Source organism: Orycteropus afer, unplaced genomic scaffold (genome assembly GCF_000298275.1).
Source record: "Orycteropus afer afer isolate SDZICR_OR568_19922 unplaced genomic scaffold, OryAfe1.0 scaffold00063, whole genome shotgun sequence".
Lineage (NCBI taxonomy): Eukaryota > Metazoa > Chordata > Mammalia > Tubulidentata > Orycteropodidae > Orycteropus > Orycteropus afer.
In genome coordinates this window covers 5,614,902-5,627,181 of record NW_006921650.1, presented here as the reverse complement: position 1 = coordinate 5,627,181, position 12,280 = coordinate 5,614,902, and the positions used below count along the sequence as shown (strand labels likewise).

The 12,280-nt window shown below is 37.4% G+C and overlaps 1 protein-coding gene across 1 annotated transcript in view; it reads right to left on the bottom strand.

Annotated features, from left to right (window-relative positions):
• The window catches only part of HEPACAM2 (HEPACAM family member 2), a 50,206-nt gene extending 38,330 nt beyond the window's left edge, over positions 1 to 11,876 (bottom strand). Inside the window, exons 1-2 of the mRNA XM_007939853.2 lie at positions 11,798 to 11,876; positions 4,039 to 4,389 (exon numbers count right to left, since the gene is read on the bottom strand). Of these exons, the coding sequence (XP_007938044.1) occupies positions 4,039 to 4,389; positions 11,798 to 11,876 (430 nt within the window). The remainder of the gene's footprint in view (positions 1 to 4,038; positions 4,390 to 11,797) is intronic.
• Positions 11,877 to 12,280: the final 404 nt, after the last annotated feature.

Below are 12,280 nucleotides of genomic sequence, written 5' to 3'. Positions count from 1 at the left end.
TTTTTTGGTTTCCCCTTCTCTTGACTCTCTGTAATGTTGCAGCAGCAGCTAGCTGGTTGGGGTAGGGTAAGGAACCCAAATTATTTTGCACCATCTGCAAATATATGGTTCATATATGCTATACTACATGGAGAACTGAGGGAATGCCTTAGAGAATCACACATACACCCTTTACTTTTACTTCTATGCAAGGGAATTAATTATGTGTTTCTATTTTTATTTTATTTTTTTAAATTTTTATTGTGATTCAGGTGAAAGTTTATAGAGCAAATTCATCTTCCATACAGCAGTTCATACACATTTTGTCTCATGACACTGACTGCAATTCTGCATAATGTAACAGCTCTCTTCCCGCTTCCTCCCCATAGTTACCTCTTTGCTGTGTCCTTCTCTCCCATTCACTCCTACCCCCTGTCCCCCAGCTGTCTCCCTGTGCAAACATTGCCCTTCTGTTTTCCCATGACTGATCACTCCCAGTAGTATATCTACTTGATGTAAATGTTTACCCCATATGCTTGTGTATGGTTTGGCTGGAAGCCACAGGAGTGAGTTCAATTCCAGACCTGAAGGATAGCTAGGGGCCACAGTCTCAGGGATCTCACCAGGCTCTATCAGACCAGAAAACCTGGTCTTATTTTTATGATTTTGAGTTTTGTTCCACATTGTTCCCCCACTCTATCCAGCATCTCCCACACCAATCCCCTCTGAGTGGTTGATAGTTGTAGCTAGGTACGATCTAGTTCTTCTAGTCTCATGGTCAATTAGGCTGAGGATCCCATGGTCTACCAGTCCCTTGGACTAATTGTTTCATGCATCTTTGGTTTTCTTCATTCTTCTTTGCTCCAGATGAAAAGAGACCCATTGTTGCATCTAGATGGCCTGTTGAAAGCTTTTAAGACCCCAGTCACTACTCACAAAAGTAGGATGTAGAACAATGTTTTTGTGTAGTATGTTATGCCAATTGAGCTTGATGTCTCCTGAGACCATGGTCCCGAGCCGACAGGTCCAACTACTCACTCCCTTCAGGTAGCTGGCTGTGGCCAAGAAGCCACCACAAAGTTGTCCCTTGTCAGTTCTACTATACCCCTGGACATTCTTACAGCACATACAAATATGCATGTGGAAACACTGTCCGCTAACTCTATATATGGTTATGGGCACACTTGGTTAAGTGTTTTTAATTGCTTTATGTTTGTGTTGCAACATTATGTTGGTCACTTTAACAAACTAAAGCCTACATTTCTAACACTGACTCAATCTGAAAATAGGATAAAATATGTTGTAACATATATATGAAAACAGAGAAATAAAAGAAAAATCCAACAGAAATTCCTGTTGTAACTTCAAGTCATGGGAAAATAGTTTTCTTTCATAGCCTGCTGAATAGTAGACATTTAGTATTATTTGCTAAATAAATAAATTACCAAGAATGACTAAATATTTATCCTTTGAATTTTGATTCTAGAACTGATGGGTAAAGGTAGGAATTATATAAGCATACATAACTATTTTCAGCAAGCTTCATTAATCTTTGAGGTTATATAGCAATAAGTGGCAAAATGAAGAGGGTTTTTCATCTGACAATGTTTCTCTCTTCTATTTAATAATCTATTTCTATGTATGATTAAGGAGCTCTGGTGTTGCTGTGGTTAAGGCATTGGACTGGTAAGCAAAAGGTAGTCAGCTGCTCCACCGAAGGAAGATGAGGCAATCTACTTCCATAAAGATTTACAGCCTTGGAAATCCAATGGGGGTCACTATGAGTTGGAATTGACTTGAAGGCAGTGGGTTTTGGTTTATGCATGATCACAGGACACAGACAGAATGAGGTAATACATAAGGGACAGATGATTGGCACCAACATTTTGGCTTTGAATTCCTAGGAAGTTTCTAATTGGGGATGGTGCATCTCCTTCAAGTAAACTTGTGACCTGTGCTTACATTTTGCCACATTATAGTATAGACAGACCCAATCCATCACCTCAGAGAAGATAGAAGAAAATGAAAGTTAAGGAGAAAGGAACTAGTTGAAAGACAACTAGTAGGGCAGTGGAGGAGTTCTGAAACCACCAGCCTTTCTCAAGGTAGGTGTAATCAACTGACTTCCATTTAATTTAATCCATTTTATTTCTTGGCAAGATAAGGGACTTGTTTACAGTGTGACAATTTTAAAAGAAAAATGAGTGTGTGTATGTTTATTATGTAGAAAAAACTTGTATTTTTCTCTTTGCTTTCACAATGTGTTTTGTGTGAAAATATATGTGGGATGAAATATGTCATCTAGGTAGCATGTCAACAGCTTTGTTTGAGGAGAACCAATCATTAGAATAGTAGAGTATTACGATAGAAGTATCACTGGTATTATGATCACACACTTCCTAAAATAGTACAATCAAAATGTGGGTACTTCCCAAGAAGATATTTCTCTCTGGCCATAAATGCCTATCAAGATCCTAAACAGATCCAACTTTTACTACACATTAACAAGTAATGGGTGTTATATTAAAAGTTTTGTGGGGAGACAGGATACCAGACAGGAAAATGTCATCAAAACTCTCTCTAGATACGTCTTCTTTTTCTAAAGTCACTCTCTAGGTATCTGCTGCCCCATTCTGCATCTTCGTTCCCCTCCAGCCTTCTAGGCTTCTCTACTGACAGTGAGTTTTTCTACAGACATTTACTGAACACTTGCGAAAAGGCAGACAGCAAAAGTTTCAGGCACTGAGGAGAAAGCATCAAAGAATAAAAAGTCCTTGTTCATATGGGCCTTGTATCTAGGTGGGGGAAATAAACAATAAGCAAATAAAAATATTTAATCTGCCCAGTCCAAAGCAGAATTTGAGATAAAGTGTATATGTGTGTGTTTGGGGGAGTTGGGTTACTCATTACATAGGGTGGTCAGGAAAGGCTAAAATGATACGTTAAGTGACATTTGTGCTGAAACCTAAAAGAAAGAATGGAGGAAACCATGCTAATATCCAGGCTAAAAGCAATCTGGGTAGATTGAACAGCAAATACAAAGGTCCTGAAGTATGTGTGTGGTCCCTTCTATGAAGAACAAGATGTGTGAGGGGAAAAGAGACAGGAAAAGAAGTCAGCTAGGTGCTGGGTACATGGGGGAGTTCATGTTGGGTCTTATATGCCATTGCTACTACTTTGACTTTTATTCTGTGGGAGATACAAAGCTACTGGAGGACTTTAAGCTGCAGGGGGCAGGAATAGAAGCAGGGAGACTAGCTGGAAGGCTAACGGCATAATCCAGGTGAGAGATGACAGTGGAGTTGAGCAGGGCAATAGTGGGGTGGTGAGAAGTAGTTGGACTTTGTCAGTATTTTAAAAGTAAAGCTGACAGAGTTTTAGTGTGAACTGGATGTGAGAGAAAGAGATCAATGATAACTCCATTGTGTTTGGCCTGAGCAATCAATAAAATAGAGTTGATATTTACTACATTGGGGGAATATTATAGGTTTAGAGGAAAAAATCCAAAGTTGAATATTGGACATAATGTATTTAAGGTATTCCACTTACATACTTCAATAAAGAAAATAAATGTCTGAAAGTTAGTCGACCCCAGTACCTCTCAGAGGATATTTGCAGCAACTTGTTCCTTAAGTATGGTTCTTATGTAAGTCTCATCCTGCCCCAAACAGTTTACCAAAATAAAAATTTTCATGTGACCGAAAAAAAAAAAAAAAAAAAAATCTTCCCAGGGTGTTACTGAGCAAATAAGAGTTCCTACATCTCATTATACCAGCAACTTTATACTTAACAGTTTTCAGGCAAACAAATAATAAGTTATTCTTATTGCTTCATTACATTTTGCTGAGCATTGTGCATAATGCTTACACTCAAAGCTGTATTCAATCCTCAGAAAGCCTCCTGAGGTAGATGTTATTAGTGCCATCAGACACTGACCTCTCAGGGTTAATCTGCCCAAAGTGGGAGAGCCAGGATCTAAAGCCCAAGTCATTTAGATGCTTGAGCCTTTACTGTGCATTATGCTACCCTGCTGCCCAGGCATACTCATAGTGGACTCACCATCAACGGTGACTTGTATCTTCTGACTAGCTGAGAGCGTTCCTTTTCCCTGAATGTTGACCTTCACGATGTAACTGCCTTCATCAGTGAACTGCAGTGGGTTGATGAGCAGAGATGCATTGGGTGGCATCATGGTAAACTTGTGTTGGTATTCCAGGTCAGGAACCACAGACTTATTCACAGAGCCCAGTAAATATTTGGGCATTGAGTGAGGTCTCTCAAACAGCCATATGATCTGGATGTCTGAAGCCAGAGTGTGGAAGCCATAGTGCACAGGGAGGTAGAGGGCCTGACCTCTGATGCCATGGACAGTGTGTGATGGTACCGTCACTGTCAGCCCTGAGCAAGTGCCTGCTGCAACAGAAAGGAAAGCTGTGAAGACTCTGAGCCACATTTCACAATCTAAAGGGGCAACTGCAGAGAGAACCTGTTTTCAAGGAAGAGAGACTTGCAGTTACTGACCATTCTAGTACCAGTTGTGTGTAGAGGTAAATATTTGTCTCTGAAACCTTCTGCATTTCAAAAACTCCACCCAAAGAGTGCAGCTGATTGCATAGCTTCTCTAAAGGCCAGAGAAAAGGAAAAGCAGAAGTTATTATCTATGGCTGTTAAAGAATAATGGGAAAAGGAGAACTAGGAAAGATTATTAGTTCTAAAGTCCAGTGAAAACCTTTAAAACACTGGCTTCTATTAACATTGACTCTATCAATGTGGGAATCATATCATATCCTAATCAAGCTATATGATCTGCAAAACTACTGCTTCCCAAGAATGTCCCCCTAAACCTTCTGAATGGCTTGATATTTCACTATTGGAAGTTCCTTCCCTTAAGCCGGGGCCTTAAATGTAGATATGCTGAGAAGAATAGCATTAAACCATTATTAGGCAGGATCAGTTTACAAGTACAGACCCACAAGCTTCATTTTCAAACGAAAAGATACAGTAATTATTCCACAGTTACAATTTTTCCAAACATAAAATATTTATCCTTCTTGATTGCTGCATTTTAGATTTTTAAAAATACAACAATTATTTTACAATTTCAATTTCCCCATATGTGAAATGTTTATCCTCTTTGATTGCTTCACACCTACTCGGTAGGAATCTTTAAGCTTGAGCATTCAAGTATTAAAGCAAAAATAATATTAAGACAATAATAGAAATTGATTGAAGTTTATTTAATATTCATTTTTGCAAACTAGGGCAACATTTCCAACTAGAGAGTCAAAAATGTTCCAGAGAAGTAAGACCCTTTTGTAACTTTTACACCCCAGCTTATCGCTAGTAACAGGAGCTGTGGTGGCACAGTGGTAAGGCATTTGACTGCTGACCAGTTCAAACCCATCAGACACTCCTTGGGAGGAAGACTGGGCAATCTACTTCCGTAGAGATACTGCCTCAGAAATCCAAGAAGAGGTTGCTATGAGTTGGAATCCACTCGATGGCAGTGAGTTTGGTTTTTTCGTTTGATCTCTAGTAAACATATATTGTCATGGAAACAGGGCCAGAATAGTTTACAAAATAGTTTGTGGACATACAGGATTCTATACAGCATTTTCTTGCGGAACAGTTAAAATAACTACTGATAGACTTTAAAATATAGCTTCTATTCTTACCTTTGGAATTACTTTTGCCAAAATTGACTACACATAGATAGTCTAAAAGATCACAATGTGCAAGGCAAATGTTCTTTCCTGATTAAGCTGAATCAGTGTCTGACTTAAAGATGGCTTTCAGAAGACCAATTTCAGCTCAAAGTTTAGGGTTCAAAGATTACCTCAGGGCAATAGTTTCAGGTGCATTATTTCAACTTTGATGGCTCCAGAAAGTCTGGATTTCAAGAGACTTAAAAATTCTGTCTATACAAATCATGTCATGAAAGGCAATCTGTATTAGAAAGGGAAGTGTGGGAAATTTTGTCTTTTGCAGATGATTTCTTTGAAAAAACTGAAAGATGTAGGCTTGTTTGTATGAAGAGCCAAGTTCCACCTGCAGTAAATGTCTCTCTTTGCCTTACCAGGGTAATGTTGAGAACAAAGTTTCCGTGATTTGGGCCTCTGGCTACCTTGTAGGAGTGAGTGCTGTTAGAGCAAATAAGTCTGGAGGGAAACACAAACAGGAAGATGTGCACAGGTTAGAGGGAAAAGAGACTCCCATTCAAATGAAATGAACTATATGGCCTAGAAAGTAGGTAACTACATAGAAAAAAAAAATAAAGAAATGTCTCACAGACCCCTCTGTGTGTATTTGTGATCGACTTACTTTTTTTTATGATAATGGACTGTACTTGTACATTCATATTAATGATCTTGATAATAACAAATAGATTGCAAGGTATGAGAGTTTGCTTCTGTGTTCTTTTCTGGAAAGTACAAGAATGTTAAATTTGGAGTTGTTCCTAATTTGAATTATTAGAAAAAGGGAGCTAGGTATTAGGAATTCTAACAAAGAGAAAGAGGATTGTAGAGAAGAAGGAGATTAGTCATTTTACTACTCTGCACCTTAGCTTTCTTCTATGTGAAAAAAGGATGTTAGGTTAGATAAGGTCTAAGGCATCTTTCTACTCTCAGTTTATGTCCTTGACATCCTGAAATGCTTTTATTAGGGTAGCAGCTATCTACATTTGAAGGGGTAACACAAAAGGCAACCACTGCCATAGAGTCAGATCTGACTCATATTGACCCCTCCTTGGGTTTCTGAGGCAGTATCACTACGAAAGTAGATTGCCCAACCTTCCTTCTGAAGAGTGGCTGGTGGGTTTGAACAGCCAGCCTTCTGGTTAGCAGTCAAATGCCTTAGGCACTCATCACCAGAGCTCCCTTGAAGGGTTAGGACCTATGTTTAATTGAGAGAGGTCCAGTGAATATTTAAGAATTGTCTCAGTTTTCTAGTCCACGGAATTGTCATCAATCCCTACAGAATATCCTTCAATAAAGTGGCAGCTCTGTGTTTGCTACTAAAGAAATCAAAAGGGGTGGTGGAAATCCAAATCATTGCTTTGGAAATGCACTGGGAAAAGTTGCATGGCTGCTGCCGTAAAATGTAGTAATTGTTTCTGGCAAGGAGCAGTTTGATCGTTGACTTTATTGGTCCATTCAAGACCTTTCACAGCTCAACCTAGAAACCACTGCTAGACTGAGATGTAGATGATCTGATGTAATTCTGGCCAAATTGTCTTTATCACTTGGGGCAATCATTACAGAAGTACATGCTTGTTTTTTATTTGTTTGGAAGGACTCTTTGTCTTCAACTTTTCTTATAGCTGTAGTTGAAAAAAATTGAGTTTGTAATATTCTGGAATTGGCTAGGGAGGCACTGTATGTCTGTGGACTACTAGTATCACTATAATAGAAATATTCATGGCTTTTGGATCTTGAACTGGAATGTTGAATCTTAAAAAAGAAAACACTGGAGAGTTTATGACTAAAGTAATAGAAAGCAAATTTTGTTTAATATAAAAACAAATATGGCAGCCCAGGGCAAAATGAAACTACTTTATTAGAAAATCATATTTTATATGGTGTTCTCAATAATTTTTAAAGGGAGAAAAACTAGTTCCTTGGGTTATTTTAGAAACTGCATCATACCTAAAATAATATATTGCCACAGATATCTCTGAATACCATATCAAGTTAAATGTTTTCAAATATGTGTGTTTTCAAATGTGTGTATGACAGTGAAAGATAGCACAGCTGTTACAATAGTTCTTTCTTACAGACTGCCTATACCTTTTTTATCAGATAAATTATAGATAACAATTTATGGGAATGTCAGCAAGGAATATAATTTTCTTTATACAGTTTCTGATTTCAGCCTCCTAAAAACTCTTCATTTTGCAGAAAACACATGGACCTAGTGATATGATGCAATCCATACTTGTAGTGAACTTTGGGGAATAAACAGATAACTGGTTATTTCCTCTACATTTAGAAACATATTCTCTTATAATTGATATATTTCCCAGTACAGATGTGATGAATTTATGCTGTCAAGACAATAGTTTTACTAATTTAAAAAAATTAGCTTCATTTTGAGACATTTTTTAAGAGTTATTTTGTATTTGTATGAGAAAACATAAAGGACTAACACTGCTGATTTTAAAAGACTAACCTTGATATTAACAAATGAACCTCAATAAAAGAAATGTTATGAAATTGATAAATTTCCAATTTCCTTTTTATAGTCCATGTATTGGACTTATATGGAACTTAAATTTTATTATTAAATTGTATTTTGTTATTATTTTCAATTTTCCTACAGCTGGAATTCCATGGGACTGCCTTGTTTTGATGGGTCTCAGAAGTTTTCTGCCTCTCATGGGGTGCAGTCACTTTTCTACAACTATTTAGTGGAAAATATTTGAGTTTTCTTTCTCTGGCAGGTTTCTGCCTTACACAGGTTCGGCTTTCACAGGTTTTACTTTTTTGATTTTTAATAATTTAATATTGTTGTTGTTGTTGTTATGTGCCGTCGAGTCGGCCCCGACTCATAGCGACCTCTCCTTGGGTTTCCGAGGCAGTATCACTACGGAAGTAGGATTGCCCAACCAAGGTAGTGATACTGCCTCGGAAACCCAAGGAGGGGTCGCTATGAGTTGGATTAAATTAAATATTATTATCCAAACTAAACTCACTGCCATTGAGTAGGATCCAATTCATAACGACCCCTCCTTGGATTTCCAAGGTGTCTCTACGAAGTATATTGCCCAATCTTCCTCCCGAGGAGTGGCTTGTGGGTTTGAACCTCCAACCTTCTGGTTAGCAGTCAAATGCCTTAGGCATTATGCCACCAGAGCTCCTAAATATTATTATATTGATTAATTATTTTTGAAGGAGCCTCAGTGGTACAAGAGTTAAGACCTCCACAGGTAACCAAAAGGTTGGCAATTCAAACTCACCCACCGGCTCTGCAGGGAAGGACCTGGAGATTGGCCAAGAAAACCCTATGGGGCAGTTCCACCCTGTCACAGGGGCTCAGTATGACTCAAAAGTGACTTGACAGTACCTAAGAACAGTAGCAATACTTTTTGAGTATAAAATATGAAAATTCAGATTTGTTTCAGCTAAGGAATTCAGCTAAGGTCATTCCATTCTGGCCAATTTATCCTTGTCACTTGGGGAAGTCATTGGAGATGTCCTTGTTTACTTTTATCATTTTGGCAAAAACTAATAAGACATCATCTTGTCATGACAATGATAATAAAAAAAAAGTAAGATTTCTCAAAAAAAAAAAAACCTTCCACATGCATTAGTTTATGGATGAACATCAACAGAATTGTGAGGTAAGATGAAAAAGGCAATTATTATTCTCGCATTCACGTGTGGAATCTTAAACTACAAGGTTTGGGAGTTTGCCCAGTCACAAAGCTAAAAATCCTTTCTTCAAATTACGCGTTTTCACTCTTTCCATGTCATCTCTATGCACAGACCCAAGCTTCCTACCCTCGTTCACAGATGATAGTATGCGGGGGTCCCTACAAGGCTGTCACTGGAAAGACAATAAAAGGGGGACGGAGACCAAGATAGCCTCTGCCCTTTTCTTTGGCCTAGTCTAAAGGATGTCTCTGCGAGACGCTATCTGAGTAGGGCTCGGATCCAGGCAGCCAAGGTGAGTTTTTCCGGGTGTGCTCCGGCTCCCCAGTCCTGACACCTGCCACCACCTATATATAAATTAGGTCTCTGCCCGCAGTGGCCGGGGGATAGAACATCTCTGCTCCTTGTTTCCCAGCGGAGGTGCAGGAGGTAAAGGGGGTAGGTGAAAGGGGAAGGACCCCTTTTTTTCCATATAAAATGACAGCAATTATCTCCCCTTCACAGACTCTCTTAAACTTACAGCAATAGTATTACAGAGAAGTATCCAACATTAAGGAACACTTAAAAGTCCCACTGCAAAATTTGTCTGTATTCCAGCAACAAAAGACTTCCTGGACTAGTTTCACTGTATTGATACAAACATCAGACTTCACCAAAGTGACCTCCTAGCTTAAATAGTTGGCATTTACCTCCCCATTGTCATTCACAGTATTAGCAAACATAACACAACTATTGTTGACTGAAAACAAACTCAAGCATCTTTAAAGAAAATAGAAATAATGAAGTTGTATTTTGAATATACTGTATAAACTTCATTTTGGGGGTTCATTTTTGTGGCTTTTATTTTAGGATAAAGAAAACAAAAATTTAATATTCCTAAAAACAAAAAGATTTTCACATTACCTGTGGTCTTTACAACAAACTACCTATGGAAAAAAAGTAAATTAGAGTAAGAAATTATCTTACTGGGCAATACTGCTTTAACTATTTATGAGCATGATACTAATTTCTCTAAAATACATTTTAATTTTATTTTAGTCTAATTCCTCAAGTGAATTGCCTCTAAGTTTGTAAAGGCAATTACAGCAACATTGCTTATGAAATAACAGCAGTAGTCTTACAATAAAATTAAAAACAAGGGAGGCACTGACACACATGGTATTTTTCAAAGCCAGGGAAAGTTCACAAAGATAAAAAGTCAGTTATGATAATTTTTTAATTTTTCAAAAACTCAAAATCCATTGTGGGCTTGAATTTGATAACATAACCATCATAATGACTAGAACTATTACAACTATGGAAAATGCAAATGTAGGATATGTACTATAGTAGGTATAAATTTGAATAATAATCACATTTACAATGCATACAGTAACAAAGTATAACAGTAAAAGAAGGATTTTAAATGGGAGCTCTGGTAGCTTAGTGCCTAAGGCACTTGACTGCTAACCAGAAGGCTGGAGGTTCAAACCCACCAGCCACTCGGAAGGAAGATGGGGCAATCTACTTCTGTAATGATACTGCCTTGGAAACCCAAGGAGGGGTCACTATGAGTCGGGTCTGACTTGATGGCACATAACAACAACAAAGACAGTAAAACTTAAATTGCTTAGTTAGATAAATTGTTAACATTTAAGGGCTATAGTCTTTTCTGAAATTCTGTGTGCTGAATAGAAACAAAATAAGAAACTCACCTGACTTAAAACAACTGATGAATAGGAAGAATGGAAAATAGAAGAGAATATCTGATAAAAATAATGTTGACAAATAAAAACAGTGGGGATATTGGAAAGAAACTTCTTTTAAGTCTAAGAATAAAAGGGGAGAAGGATAAAAATATAAAGGTGCAGAAGAGAAGTTTAATGGGACTAGCCATCAGGTAAAGAGAAAAACTAAGGCCATTCTGGAGAAATAATGCTTTCTAAAACATTTCTATCTTGTGTAGAAAATACTATAAAATTTGGAACTTCACCTTTTCCCATATTCATAAAATAAATAATTAAAAAAAAAAAAAAAACCACAGCCAACAGTTTGTAACATCTTTAACTAAAATAATAGAAAACCACTCTGAAAAATTGTTTTGAGTTTCACTATAAGTGGTCATAATTTCATGACCTATAAGAATGTTTGTCACAATAAAATGCATCGAAGACAACTGAATCTAATTCTAAACACTGTAAAAAGAAGAAAATTCAGTAGAGTTTTAATGTCCTAATTTTCCAAGTGAGTGCTACTGGCAATAAGTGTTCTGAGAAAACAATAATGATCTATTTATCAGAAAGCATTCTCCCAAATGTTTCTGCTGTTTCTCTGGAACAAAGTGTATTACTGTTTAAAAGGTTCTGAGCTGCTCTTCAATTATCCAAGTGAAACTACAGTCTAACACAAATATTTACCTTATGCCCACTATTAAAAACAGGTACAATATAGTTCATACAGTGCCTTACCTAAGAGAAGGAGGTATATTTTGCACTGAAAGACCCCAACTGTGCTGCTGAAGGGCTCCATGAAAGCATCCTGTCCCATGCATACAGTGCCCTGTTCTTGATGGTAACTTGGTTCATGGACCAGCAGCTGCTGCTTTATTTGCTAGGGAAATTAGCACTGAGGTAACAGATCCTATCCTACCTCTTGCTTCTGTGATTTGAATACAGAATGAATGTGTATACAAAGGACACAGGGAGTGGGAACACCTGTTACATATATGCTCTGCAAGAATACAGGCTTAGGATTTTCACAACAGTTTCTTAGCGATTATTGGAAATTGTCAGTGTATTTTATAAATTAGTCTTAGTTATTAATAACTGCATGAAGGAAAATATCCTTTTATGTGACTTCATTGAAAAATAATATGACTCATAGTGAGAATATATTGTAAATTTCCTTTAGAAACAAAAAGTTGATTTCCTATCATGCCAAACTATGCCATT